Source organism: Pyrus communis, chromosome 11, assembly GCF_041283825.1.
Source record: "Pyrus communis isolate YQ-2024b chromosome 11, ASM4128382v1, whole genome shotgun sequence".
Taxonomy (NCBI): domain Eukaryota; kingdom Viridiplantae; phylum Streptophyta; class Magnoliopsida; order Rosales; family Rosaceae; genus Pyrus; species Pyrus communis.
The window spans coordinates 2,021,006-2,032,898 of NC_142575.1; the positions used below are offsets into that span (position 1 = coordinate 2,021,006).

The window sequence follows — 11,893 nt, forward strand, 5'->3', positions numbered from 1 at the left end:
TGGACCACTTGTTATAGAAAATTTGAAAACCAAGCCGCGCTAAAAACACCCATCTCCCTCTCTCTCCTCTCTCTCTCTAGCTCTTTCTGCAACTCGGTGAATCTGAATCCATGGTCGAAGTTTGAAATCGGCGACGATGGAGAAGCTGTTGGTGCAGATCTTCGAGCGGAAGAAATGGATTGTTAACCAAGCAAAGCAGCAGACTTTACTCTTCGAGCAACACCTCGCCTCCAAATGCCTAATAGACGGAATCGCCCCTCCTCCCTGGCTTTGCTCCTCCACCGACCCCAACAATGGTACTACTTTCCGACCTTAATCTCCGTCAGTTTAAATCCGTCATGCGTTTTTTTCGTATTAATTTCAACCAAACTGTCCCCGAGAGTGTATTTTCCCTTTTTATCATTTCTGTAAAGCCCTAGGTTTTCCACATTGTTTGGATAAAAATGTTGAATGTTGCTGCTTTCGACTGCGAAGTTTGCTGTTTTGTTTTGGTTTTAGGGGGAATTGCGTTCTTAGATGATGAAGAAACGAAACCTAGGTTTTCCACATTGTTTGGATAAAAATATTGAACTTTGCTGCTTTCGATTTCAAATTTGCTATTTTGTTTAGGTTTTGGGGGGGATTGCGTGATTGGATGATGAAGAAATGAAACCTAGGCTTTGCACATTGCATTGTGTATTTGTGTACTTTTTGAGGGCATGGTTTGAATAATATTGTTAACTTTTTTGCTTCGGTTTTAGTGGGAATTACGTTTTTAGATGACGAAGAAATGAAACTTTGGTTGTCTGCATTGCATTTTTTATTGGTGTAATTCGGACCGTTTTGGCTTTCTTAATCCTCTGTTTGCCTGCTTGTAATTTTTATATTTGGGATATATTTTCAATTCAAACGATTCATTAATGGAATATGGCGAGGAATACTGCGCGCACACACACATTTGTATGCTGTATGTGTAATGTAAGTATGCATGTACAATGTCTGCATGGCTTAATTAAGTATCTTTTGATTTGTTCATCACAGTGTTGAACAAACAAGAGCTGAATTCCGGAGTTCCACTCCATGGCGCGCTGCCTATGATCCCTTTTAGTAGTCACTGTTCTGTGTTTGACAAGCCAGCTCCCACAACTGTCAGTGGGGAGCTACCAAATGGTTTGTGCACTGAATTTCATGGTTTGGACAAAGGTTTTGGTGCTGGAGATGAGGTGTCAGTTTTGCCACATTGCTCCGTAGGTAATGCTGGGCGTGTATCCAAAAGCGTTCCTCAAGATGTGAGGGAAAAGGATCCTAGTGTTACATCTCCAGAAGATGTGAGGGATGCAAGAATCTCAGACATTTACCATGATCCAGCTCTATCACCAGCTAGAGGTGCAGGAGATGTGGTATCAACTTTGCCACAATGCCCTGTTAGTAATGCCGCAAGTTCCTCCAACAGTGTTCCTCAAGATCCGAGAAAAGAGGATCTGAGTAATACATCTCCTGAAGATCAGAGGGATGCAAGAACCTCTGACATTTACCATGACCCAGCTCTATCACTGGCTAGAGTTCAGAGATCCAAATCCAGACAAAAAGCGTTGGAAATTCGCAACAGTGCCAAAAAAAGCTTTTCACTGGATAAGAACAATGGTATTGGGTATGCTAGTGGAACAACTGGGTGTGTGATATCTTCCCTACAGTCTGACCATGTTGATGAACTGAACTTATTCAAACCTCCTGAGACAAGTGATTATGCATGTGAAGTGGAAGAAGCAAAAATAGGCGAGTTTCGAAGCAAGGAAAGAGGTACTAGCATCTCCTCTGGTAGAATTACAAGATCTAGAAGCTCTGGTCAGCAGTCTAACCATGTAAACAAACCGTTGGAATTGGTTAATTGCTTTCATATCACTAATGATTGTCGCCAAGAGAATGAAGCAAAAGTAGGTGATTATTTTACCAAGGAAAAGGGAAGCAGCATGTACTCTGGGAGAACAACAAGATCTAGAAGTGCTAGGCAAGAACCTAGTTGTCTTGATGAAATGTCCAAGTTGGAGCATTTATCTAACAGCACAAGTGAAGATGGTGTCAGAAATTCATTGCAACATCCGAAACATGTTGACGAAATGGTGGAAGTGGTGAAATCTTGTGATGTTATTGATGGAAGTTGTGAAGCGAAAACAAAAGTGGGGGAGTGCTGGGGCAAGGGAATCAGTGATTACAGTGGCAGAATAACAAGATCCAGAAGTTCTTCCCGAAACCCAAACGATGTTAACAATTCTCCGAAGGTAGATACTTCCTGTGTGTCTGTGAAGGGTGATGGCGGTACAATCCATCATTCCACCGGTACGTCAACACAGCCACCTCAGCGTTTAAGTTGGACTACAGGAGATCCTGATTTCCATGATGCACATGGGTCTCAAGTGTCCATTTTAGGGTCTCTACCTGCTCAAAGTAATCTTGAGTTTTGTGCAGTAAATGGGGAAAAGCATTCAAGTAAGGAGGATTCTTCTGGGGAGTATGTCTTCAGAAGTACTGGGTCACAAGCTGTGTGTAGGACTGAAAAAATAGTGAAAGGCACCATCGCCAATATATCTGGTCAAAGAATTAATCAGTCAACATATGCTGCATCTAAAAAGTCTCATGATTCACAGAGAACTCGAATGTCTTCTGGAAGGTCTGTTCCAATTCAATGTGATCAGGATCTGTTTGTGGAGAATTCAACAGATTCTTCAGACAAGGAAAATGATGTAGATCACTATGCTGGTAGAAAGACAAGTAACAACAACAACAGCAAGCATTTGTTAGAGAAACTGACTCGTGGGTCTGCAGGAATCAGGCACCAGGATGTATCAAGTGCTATGGTAAAAGAGGTACCTTGTACTCAAACCAGTGAATTTGTTAAAGCTGCAACTGGTGTAGAAACTGAAATTGATCCTGATGTATCGGTTGAAGGTTCTGGATCAAAATTGGATGGTACTGGGCTTAAAGTTGGAGTGGAAGTTTTAGCCTCAAGGCAACCAGCTGATTGTAATGTGTTTGTGAATCCCAAGCAACTTAATTTTGATGATGTGGAAGAGTCCTGTAGGAATGGATGCTATACTCCTCTTAAAGAGGGAATGCAGGGAAGGTCATCAGAGAAAAGTTCTCTTTCCTTGATGCACACTGAAGATATACGGGATGAAGGAATGACTGTCGATTACCAAGAAAACTGTAACTCATCCCTGCCGATGAATTTTCTGGGGGATCCGGAAGTTTCAGTCAAAGGAAAGGACCTCCAGAGTGCTTTATCTGAATCCCCTGCAGAGGATTCTAAAAGTGTCTCTAATGGAAATGCTGTCCTATCAGTTAAAGAGGCATCCTATGATCATAATGATGGAGGTACTAGTACTTTGCTAGAAAGTGGCAATAGAGAGTCTCTGTGTGGAATCACAGGAAGTGTAGAGCATAGTCCAAAGGCCTTACTAGAATCTCAAGGCCCACTTTCTCGGGAGGATGTTGCAAAATCAATTCTTAGTAGAAGTCCAGTTGAAGAAACGCCTCGACATGAGGACCACGACATGATAGAGAGCTCTGAATCTTCACCTAAGGCACAGATTAAAGAGGTACTTACTTTTCTGTTATGCAGTGATCTCTCTTGCTCTCTCTCGGCTAAGTGGTGGCCCATATTCTGTTTAGTAGTCTTCTTCTATTTGAGACTTTCTGTTTAATTGTGCTCGTAATTTTCTTGTCTACTTTTATTTGATCGTTTATAATGCATGAGGTTGTGTTTGACAGGGTGAAACTAGTGATGAACTGAATGTGGTCAAACCTCCTGATACAAGTGCTTGTGAAGTGGAAGAGGCAAAAATAGGTGATTTTCAAAGCAAGGAAAGAGGCACTGCTATCAACTCTAGTAGAACTGCAAGATCTAGAAGCTCTGGCCAACAGGAGAGCTCTTTGAATGTCAGTGGTTCAGCCAGTAATGCCAGAAAAACTGGCGGTACACTTGCAGGTTCTATTGGCATATCACCTCGGCTGTCTAACCATGCAAATCAACCCTTGGAATCGGTTAATTATTCTCATATCACTAATGAAAGTTGCCAAAAGAAGGAAGCAAAGGCAAGAGATCACTTTCTTTTGGAGGGTTCATGCCCTCAGCATAAACGAAGAAAGACTGGGCATAAAACAGCTGATTACCTGCCTGCTTCCTTGGACTTGAGAGAACATGGCTTTTACACTGTCAGTAGTGATTCTGCGTGTGGGAACTTGGGAAGTGTAGAACATAGTCCAAAGGCCATGCTAGAATCTCAAGGACTTCCAGTTTCCCAGGAGGATGTGGTGAAATCAAATGTCAGCAGAATCTCAGTCGGAGAAACACATCAAAATGAGGATCCCCACATGATAGATTGGTCTGAATCTTCACCTAAGGCACAGATGACAGAGGTACTTTTCAATTGTGCAGTGATCTCTCTCTCTCTCTCTCTCTCTCTCTCTGTCTTTCTCTTGGCTAAGCTGTGGCACTTACATCTATGTTACTCTATTTAGTAGTTTTGTTTTATTTGAGGTCTGTATACTTGTTCTCTTATATCAGACAGGTTGTTCTTCTACTTTTATTTTATCTTTTCTAATGCATAAGGTTGTGTCTGACAGGGTAGAATCAGCTTGGGATGCGGGAATACAAGTGGGAATGCACGTTTCACTTTCATGGATAAAGAATTTGAAGAATCAATCTTAAGTTTGATGAAGCAGACTGGTGGCCGGTCTCAAAATTCTTTGATGGAGGAAACAGGAGCAGCACATCCGCCAAGCATTATCGTTGATTCAGGAAGTCAATGCATAGAAGAGAACACTGTTTCATTAACTCTTGAGAATCATCTTACAATAGGACATGCTGAACATTTGACTTGTGCTCGAAGAGAAATGCAGGAAATGAGATTTGATCTTGAAGGGACCAGTAATTTTGGATCTCCACGTAGCCAATCCTTGGATTTGATTGGTGTCGATGATACAAAGCCTGAGCTTGAGGGGTTCGTTATGCAAACAGATGATGAACCAACAAGCATTGCTGGAAAGGGAGTTGGCTTTGACGAGTGGAACCTTCCAAGCACTACAATTGAACATGCCAGCATTCTGGAGCAGCTGTGCCAATCTGCTTGCATGCAAACTCCAGTTGCATGCTCTTCTGCTTCATATAAGTTGCATAATATTCCAAATCTCTACCAGTCTGTTCCAACTGGGCTTCTAGAGGGTGTGGATATGAGGACCATGAATGATGCTGTCAAGCAATTAAGGGATGGTCATAGTTGCTCGAGTGAGGAAGTTGGCCAGGCGTTTTATGCAAGGTCCTATTCTGATTGCCTATTAAATCATAGTGGTCAATCTAGTTGGGATACTAAGAAACCTTATCTGTCTCCAGTTGGGAAACTTTGGGATATAACTGGTTCAAGGACAAGTAGTTCAAGGAAGCGAGGAAGCTTAAATCTGGAGCTTCCCTGCATCAGTGAAGAAAATGAGAATGCAGATGAGGTAGCTGATACTTTCCAAGGTGGCATTGTTTCAGGTGCATTAAATAGCTCAATACAAAGAGTACCCCTTGCTGACATTACTGAGATTCCAAACCCTCCTGCATCAGTTTCTAAAGCTGAACCATATGCAGATAGACTTAGCCTAGATTCCGTGAACACTGAAATCAGCTTTACAGGCACTCATAAGAGCTTCAAACAGAGGCTTGGAATCCAAAACAGCAGCAAGAGAAGATATAACAATAAGGAGAACCTGAGCATGTCACAAGCAACAAACGATATTAAGAGGACTACTGGATCACTTCATAACAGGTTCAGTAAACCAAAATTATCTGGAAAAACCAGTTTGAGAAAAGGTGGTCCAAGTTTGTCAGAGCAGGAGCCAAAACGTAACAATATCGTGTCCAGCATGACTTCTTTCATTCCACTTGTTCAACAGAAACAAGCAGCTGCAGTTGTAACAGGTAATTTCTTACTAGTAATCTTAATCTTGAACTTTGGATGTTGCTTACTTGTACATATTCCATATGATTGTTTTTCGAGTGTGGATAATAATCGTATGTCTAAACTGGGTTACAGTATGGATAATGGTTTTGTTTTTTACTGAATTAGGGAATGTTTTGTTTGGAGTTGTAAATTGGTAATGCATGTTTGGGATCATCTGGTAAAAATTAAAGTGCATATTTGAAAGTCCCATGAAAATTGAGTTGCCTTATTATCCTTCAAAAAAAATTTATAGGTGACTTCAACTTGTTGTAAGGATCTTGATAGTGATTCATTTGTTTTTTAATTGTATCATTGTGAATGTCTTGTGAGCATTCTGGGAGATGTTACATATGTGTTAAAAAGTTAATAACTTAAAAAATAAAATTTCCCACCACTTATATAAAAACATGTGATGTACCACTTGTGTTTTGGTCACAATGAATTGATTCAGTATTTTGACCTATTTGTGCTCTCTTGCAGGAAAGAGGGACATCAAAGTGAAGGCCCTGGAGGCAGCTGAAGCTGCAAAGCGTCTTGCAGAAAAGAAAGAGAATGAACGCAAGATGAAGAAGGAAGCCTTGAAACTTGAGCGGTCAAGAATGGAGCAGGAGAATATGAAGCAATTGGAGGTGCAGAAAAAAAAGAAAGAAGAAGAGAGGAAGAAAAAAGAAGCTGATATGGCATCAAAGAAGAGACAAAGGGAAGAGGAAGAAAGGAAGGAGAAGGAAAGAAAAAGAATGCGTGTTGAAGCCCGTAGACAGCAGAGAGAACATGAATACAAGTTACCTGCTGAAAAAGTAGAGAATGAAATGAAAAGCCAGGCCATTGTATGATTCTTTATGCTCTGCCTCATTTCGTTATATCATTTTCCTTTTGCAATGTTAGGTATCACATTCTACATTGTGCTTCCTTGTGCAGGATGGAAGAGGCCATGGCGGTAAGAAATCTAAGGATGAAACGGCAAATAAGAAGATGGAGGCAGAAAGGGGATTTGACAATTCCAGAAATATTTCGGAGACTCAGCCTAGTACTTCCAGGATTTCAATAAGCAACACCGGAAGAGAAAGTATTGTCCATGAAGAGTTCCATGAGGCCTCGAGTAATTATGGGTATAAAGCAGAGGTAAATGCTGGTGACTTTTTAACAATCGATACCCACCATATGTTAGGATCTACTTGCATGTTGAGTGCTTTTACTTGCATAGTCTGGAGCAGAGTGATAAACCATGAGCGTAGCATGAATTATAATCCTCTGTTGTTGTAGTTTGCATGGGACCTTTAAACTTGTTGGGTTTTAACTCTTTTGAGGCCTTCCCTTTTGCTATGTTAAAACTCCTAATAGCTTAATGTAAACTCAAATCTGAACCACTGGTAGAAAGCTTTCTTATGCATGAATAGCTGAATACTTTTGTGCACTTTTACCTTCTCTGTAAAGCCTTGTGCTGATACTTCCTGTGATATTTAAGGTACCGAGCGATTTAGACAAAGAAATGGAGAATTCAATTGGCATTACAAGTCAAGAGCAGTCTTATGACATCTCTCCATACAAAGAATCAGATGATGAAAATGACGAGGATGACAATGTCATACCGAATAGTAAATTTATTCCTTCATGGTCAAGGTATGTTTTTCAATTGTTATGTATGAAATATGGTTTAGATCTTTAAATTATAGAGCATCACAGTCATCTCGGTGATATGTATTTTAGAAGGCTTAGATTGTGTACCCTTTGAAACTGTCAACTCGGCCGGGCTCTAAAATAATCTATTGTTTGGTTCTTGTTTTGTACAGTAAAAACTGCCTGGCTTTTGCCGTTTCTTGCCAGAATAGAGCAGACCCAGCGACGATCTTCCCCCCAGAAAGCTTTTGCTGCATCTCTGAAGGTACTTTTATGGTTTAAAGCCATGGTCATTTTCGGCTAGTCAATTTTAAGATACTGCTGGACTAAGTTCCAATATGCTCATTTGCAGTCCTCTTGCCCCGAAACCATCAATTAAACAACAGCAGAATGCGATAAACTCTGTTCAGTATATTCTTCAGTAATAAGTGCTTCTGGTCAAGGTAATGCTTACCTTTATTCTCCATTTTCCTTTCCGTGCTCTAAATTACATTTGTGCTGGCAGTTTGGCTGTTAAAGGAGCAATTTTTCCTTCTGCAAAATGTAAAATGCCTTTAGTTACTGCCTATCAAAACCAAAATACTTGTAATAATTGGTTTTCGTTTCTCGTTGCAGATTTTCAAAGTCTGTTTGTGAACAGTTTCTTGAGCAGGCGACACCCTTTCAAGCCGAATTGTAATTCTTATCTCAGATAATTTCCCGACTGATTGTAGTTGAGAAGAGTAACAAGTTCCATTTGCAGAAGGCCATTTGCCTTAGCTATTGAGTAATTTGGTCATCACCTCCTGCTTTCTCGTTTCTTAGGCGCAGCCACTTTGGTCGAAATGTATGTATTTTAGTTTAACTTTTAACCTCATTCTCGTCAAGGATGATAAGTGAATGCTAGAAATGTATGTATTTTGGTATGGGGTGTTGTAGGATTATGTATATATAGAGCAATCTTTATTGCCTTTATTCTTCCTCTTTTGGTCAATTTACTTATTCACGATCATACACCAAAAGATTGAACATCGAATCATATACTTGTTTTCTAAAAATAAAAGTTTGCAACCCTGGATTTAATTTATTGGGGAAGTTGGTTGTCATCGAAAAGTTTAGTGCTTGTTAACGTACAAGATTTTGTAGAGCATTGCAGCTCATGAACTAATTGCAGCCTTCATATGAACCGATGTGATTTACTTCGTTACGGTAATTTCCCAAAAAAAAAAAGGGACAGAGGACCCGTGTACCCGACCTTAACCGGCCCGTCATGTTTTTTTTTTAAGCAGGTCTAGTCCAGTCCCTTCAAATTTGGGCCCAGCCCGGCCCGTGCCCATGTCTAATACAAGTTTCTAACTTTTCTTGTTTGTGGATTGTCGTGGGGATTCTGGAATTGCAACCTTTCTAGCGTGTGCTGTTGGTGGAATACTGATACAATTGCAAACCTAATTCTTTTAAAAAAATTGTTTGTTTTGTAGCTTCTTATCTTCTAAGTTTTGTTTTAGAGGCGTTTGGTCATATGTCATTTTTTTTTTGTGTATTTTCGTTATCAAGATAAGTAAATTTTATGTCATTCTTTCATTTGGTGTAACTTTTTTTTTTCATTTTAATAAAATTTCCTTGTCCCACCAAGGTTCTACCAGAACAAAATGACAAATGAAAAATAATCTACCCAAAATTCATCTAAATTATGAAAACGGAGAAGAATTTAGACCCAAAACACGATAGTTTGAAGAGAAAAACCTTATCCCAAGATAACCCACAATTTGTGATATTTCACTCCATCATGAAAATCCTGCTCAGTTTTCATTCCTTAAACATCTATTCAGGATATGGTAAGTAAAGCGTGGAGATTAGTTACAGCCCCTTGTGACTAAACGATGGTAAAAGGAATTAGCATAGCAAATTGAATTATTGCAGAGCTCTAAGTCTTTTGTGGTCTGGAATCTGGATTCGTTGACTTTCATAAGCGATCAGATGAGTTCGATGGAAAAAAGTCCCTTCATCTTCATGATCATCTGAAAACTTCAATTGATGCAGTAAGTTCTTCTTCCAACTATATCTATATGGGAAATCCATTATTTATTCGTTATTTATTTCATTTCCTTCATCTTAATTGCAGCTGAATATATATATGGTTTCATGTTCAACACTTTGTTAATTGCACTAAAGTTTTCAACTTCAACTGAAATCTGATCCTCGGACGCAAGTATCCTCTCCTCGTGATCTGACGACTTCCATGTAAGTTCTTGCTACACATCCGCTCCTATATCCATGCGAGTTTCTGAGTTCTGTAACTTGTAGAGTCCTACTTTAAGATTTTAACATGTAAAAAGCATATGATTTGTATACAATAATTAGTTTCATCTGTTTTAATTGTGCAGCTATGACTACTTGTGAGTCTTGATTGGTATTGCTTAACAGATCAAACTTCCAATTCAAGAAACTATGGCGGCAGACACTTTTCTTGTGGCATTCCTCCAAGTGCTGGTTGACAAGTTGGCACAACGCGAGGTCTTCAAGTACTTTGGACTCGTAAAGGGCATCGATCAGAAACTGAAGAAGTGGAGTGCCACCTTGTCTGCAATTGGAGCGGTGCTGAATGACGCGGAGGAAAGGCAACTGACGGCTGAGAGCAACGCACTGAAGCTCTGGCTCGATGATCTCAGGGATTTGGCTTTTGATGCGGAAGACGTGTTGGATAAATATCATACTAAAATGTTGAAACGTCAGCTACAACATGCTCATTCCATCACAACAAGCAAAGCATGGAAATCGATTCCTAATCGTGTTTTCAACTTCAAAATGAACTTGGAAATACAGAAGATTACTGAGCGATTACAAGAGATATCTGAAAGAAAAGACCAGCTTAGTTTGAAAATTGATACTGGGACGTTGACTACAAGGGCACATCAACACATATCGCCTAGTTCTAGTCTACCAGATGGACCTGTGATTGGAAGGGCGGAGGACAAAAGGAAGATTGTTGAGCTGCTGTCAAAGCAAGAGCATCGTGCTGTCAATTTCGATGTAGTTGCAATTGTTGGTATGGCTGGAGTCGGAAAGACAACACTTGCCGGACAAGTACTCAAAGATATTGTTGCAACCCAAATGTTTCAACCAGCCGTTTGGGTGTGTGTATCTGACGACTTCAACCTTCAAAGAGTGACAAAGCAAATTCTTGAATCAATCACATCTCGACAATGTACCACAGAAGATCACAATAAGGTTCAAGATGATCTGCATAAGGAGTTAGCTGGGAAGAAGTTTTTAATTGTTTTAGATGATGTTTGGAAAACGTGTAGCTACAGAGAATGGATGAAGCTGCAGTCCCCTTTTCGTGATGGAGCACAAGGAAGCAAGATAGTTGTGACAACACGTGATACAGATGTTTCAAAAATGATGGGAGCTGCCACGCTGGTTCACAATTTGGTGCCTATGGAAAATTATTTTTGTTTGCAAGTTGTAGACATCGAAATTTCGGTGAAATGAATGATGACCAATAATTAAAATTTCAACGCTCACGTGTCACATAAATTTTACATGTAGCGTGTGACTCAACGAAAAATCGAAATAAATTGGAAAAGTCATCAAATAGGACACGTGTCAATACCTGGCAGAAATGATTTATTTCATCTGATTATTTAAATCCAAAAATCAAGTTTTGGAATTCTATAAATAGGAAGCCAAGGCATTCATTTTGAGGAAGAAGGAGGAAGAAGGAGGAAGAGGGAAGAAGGGGGGAAGAAAGAAGGAAAGGAAGAGAAAGAAAGAAGGGAATCCACATCACACCAAAACCTTGAAGCTTTGAAACTCTAAAAGCTCTCAAGCAAATCCTGAAGGATCAAGAAAACACTCTTCGTTCTTCGTCAAATCCTCCTTCAAAGGTCAAGCCCCAACGGCCCTTGAAGAACTTCCACCGACTCAAGATCAAGCCCCGACGGCCCCTTGAAGAAAGTGTTCATCATCCGTTCATCCTAAAGATCAAGCCTCAACGGCCCTTTGGATCAACAACCTCAACAAATCCACACATACAATCGTTCTTCAAGATTAAGCCCAAAAGCCCTTGAAGATCCGCTCATCCATCAACCTTCAAGATCAAGCCCAAAAGCCCTTGAAGAAATCCATACACCCGTTCTTCAAGATTAAGCCCAAAAGCCCTTGAAGATCCGCTCATCCATCAACCTTCAAGATCAAGCCCAAAAGCCCTTGAAGAAATCCATACACCCAGTCTTCAAGATCAAGCCCAAAAGCTCTCGAAGATCCGTTCATCAACTGTTCATCCCTAGATCAAGCCCCGACGGCCCTTTGGATCAACAGCTCATCAACAAACCTAC

The 11,893-nt window shown here is 40.2% G+C and overlaps 2 protein-coding genes across 3 annotated transcripts; both read left to right on the plus strand.

Annotated features, from left to right (window-relative positions):
• Positions 1-18: 18 nt before the first annotated feature.
• On the plus strand, positions 19-8,531 carry LOC137743227 (uncharacterized). Its single transcript, XM_088680562.1, has 10 exons — positions 19-296; positions 1,021-3,575; positions 3,748-4,395; positions 4,603-5,938; positions 6,441-6,787; positions 6,879-7,082; positions 7,426-7,580; positions 7,751-7,842; positions 7,930-8,020; positions 8,193-8,531. The coding sequence occupies exons 1-9, from the start codon at positions 137-139 to the stop codon at positions 7,974-7,976; spliced, it is 5,544 nt and encodes a 1,847-aa protein (XP_088536688.1). The 5' UTR covers positions 19-136; the 3' UTR covers positions 7,977-8,020; positions 8,193-8,531.
• Positions 8,532-9,259: 728 nt separating this feature from the next.
• Positions 9,260-11,074, plus strand: LOC148692653 (putative disease resistance RPP13-like protein 1). Of its 2 annotated transcripts, none has more exons than XM_088680563.1 (3): positions 9,260-9,595; positions 9,679-9,797; positions 9,941-11,074. In XM_088680563.1, the coding sequence occupies exon 3, from the start codon at positions 10,005-10,007 to the stop codon at positions 11,046-11,048; it is 1,044 nt and encodes a 347-aa protein (XP_088536689.1). In that variant the 5' UTR covers positions 9,260-9,595; positions 9,679-9,797; positions 9,941-10,004; the 3' UTR covers positions 11,049-11,074. The 2 variants fall into 2 exon arrangements, with proteins under 2 accessions (XP_088536689.1, XP_088536690.1); XM_088680564.1 differs by having other exon boundaries at positions 9,280-9,595; positions 9,729-9,797.
• The last annotated feature ends 819 nt before the right edge of the window (positions 11,075-11,893 follow it).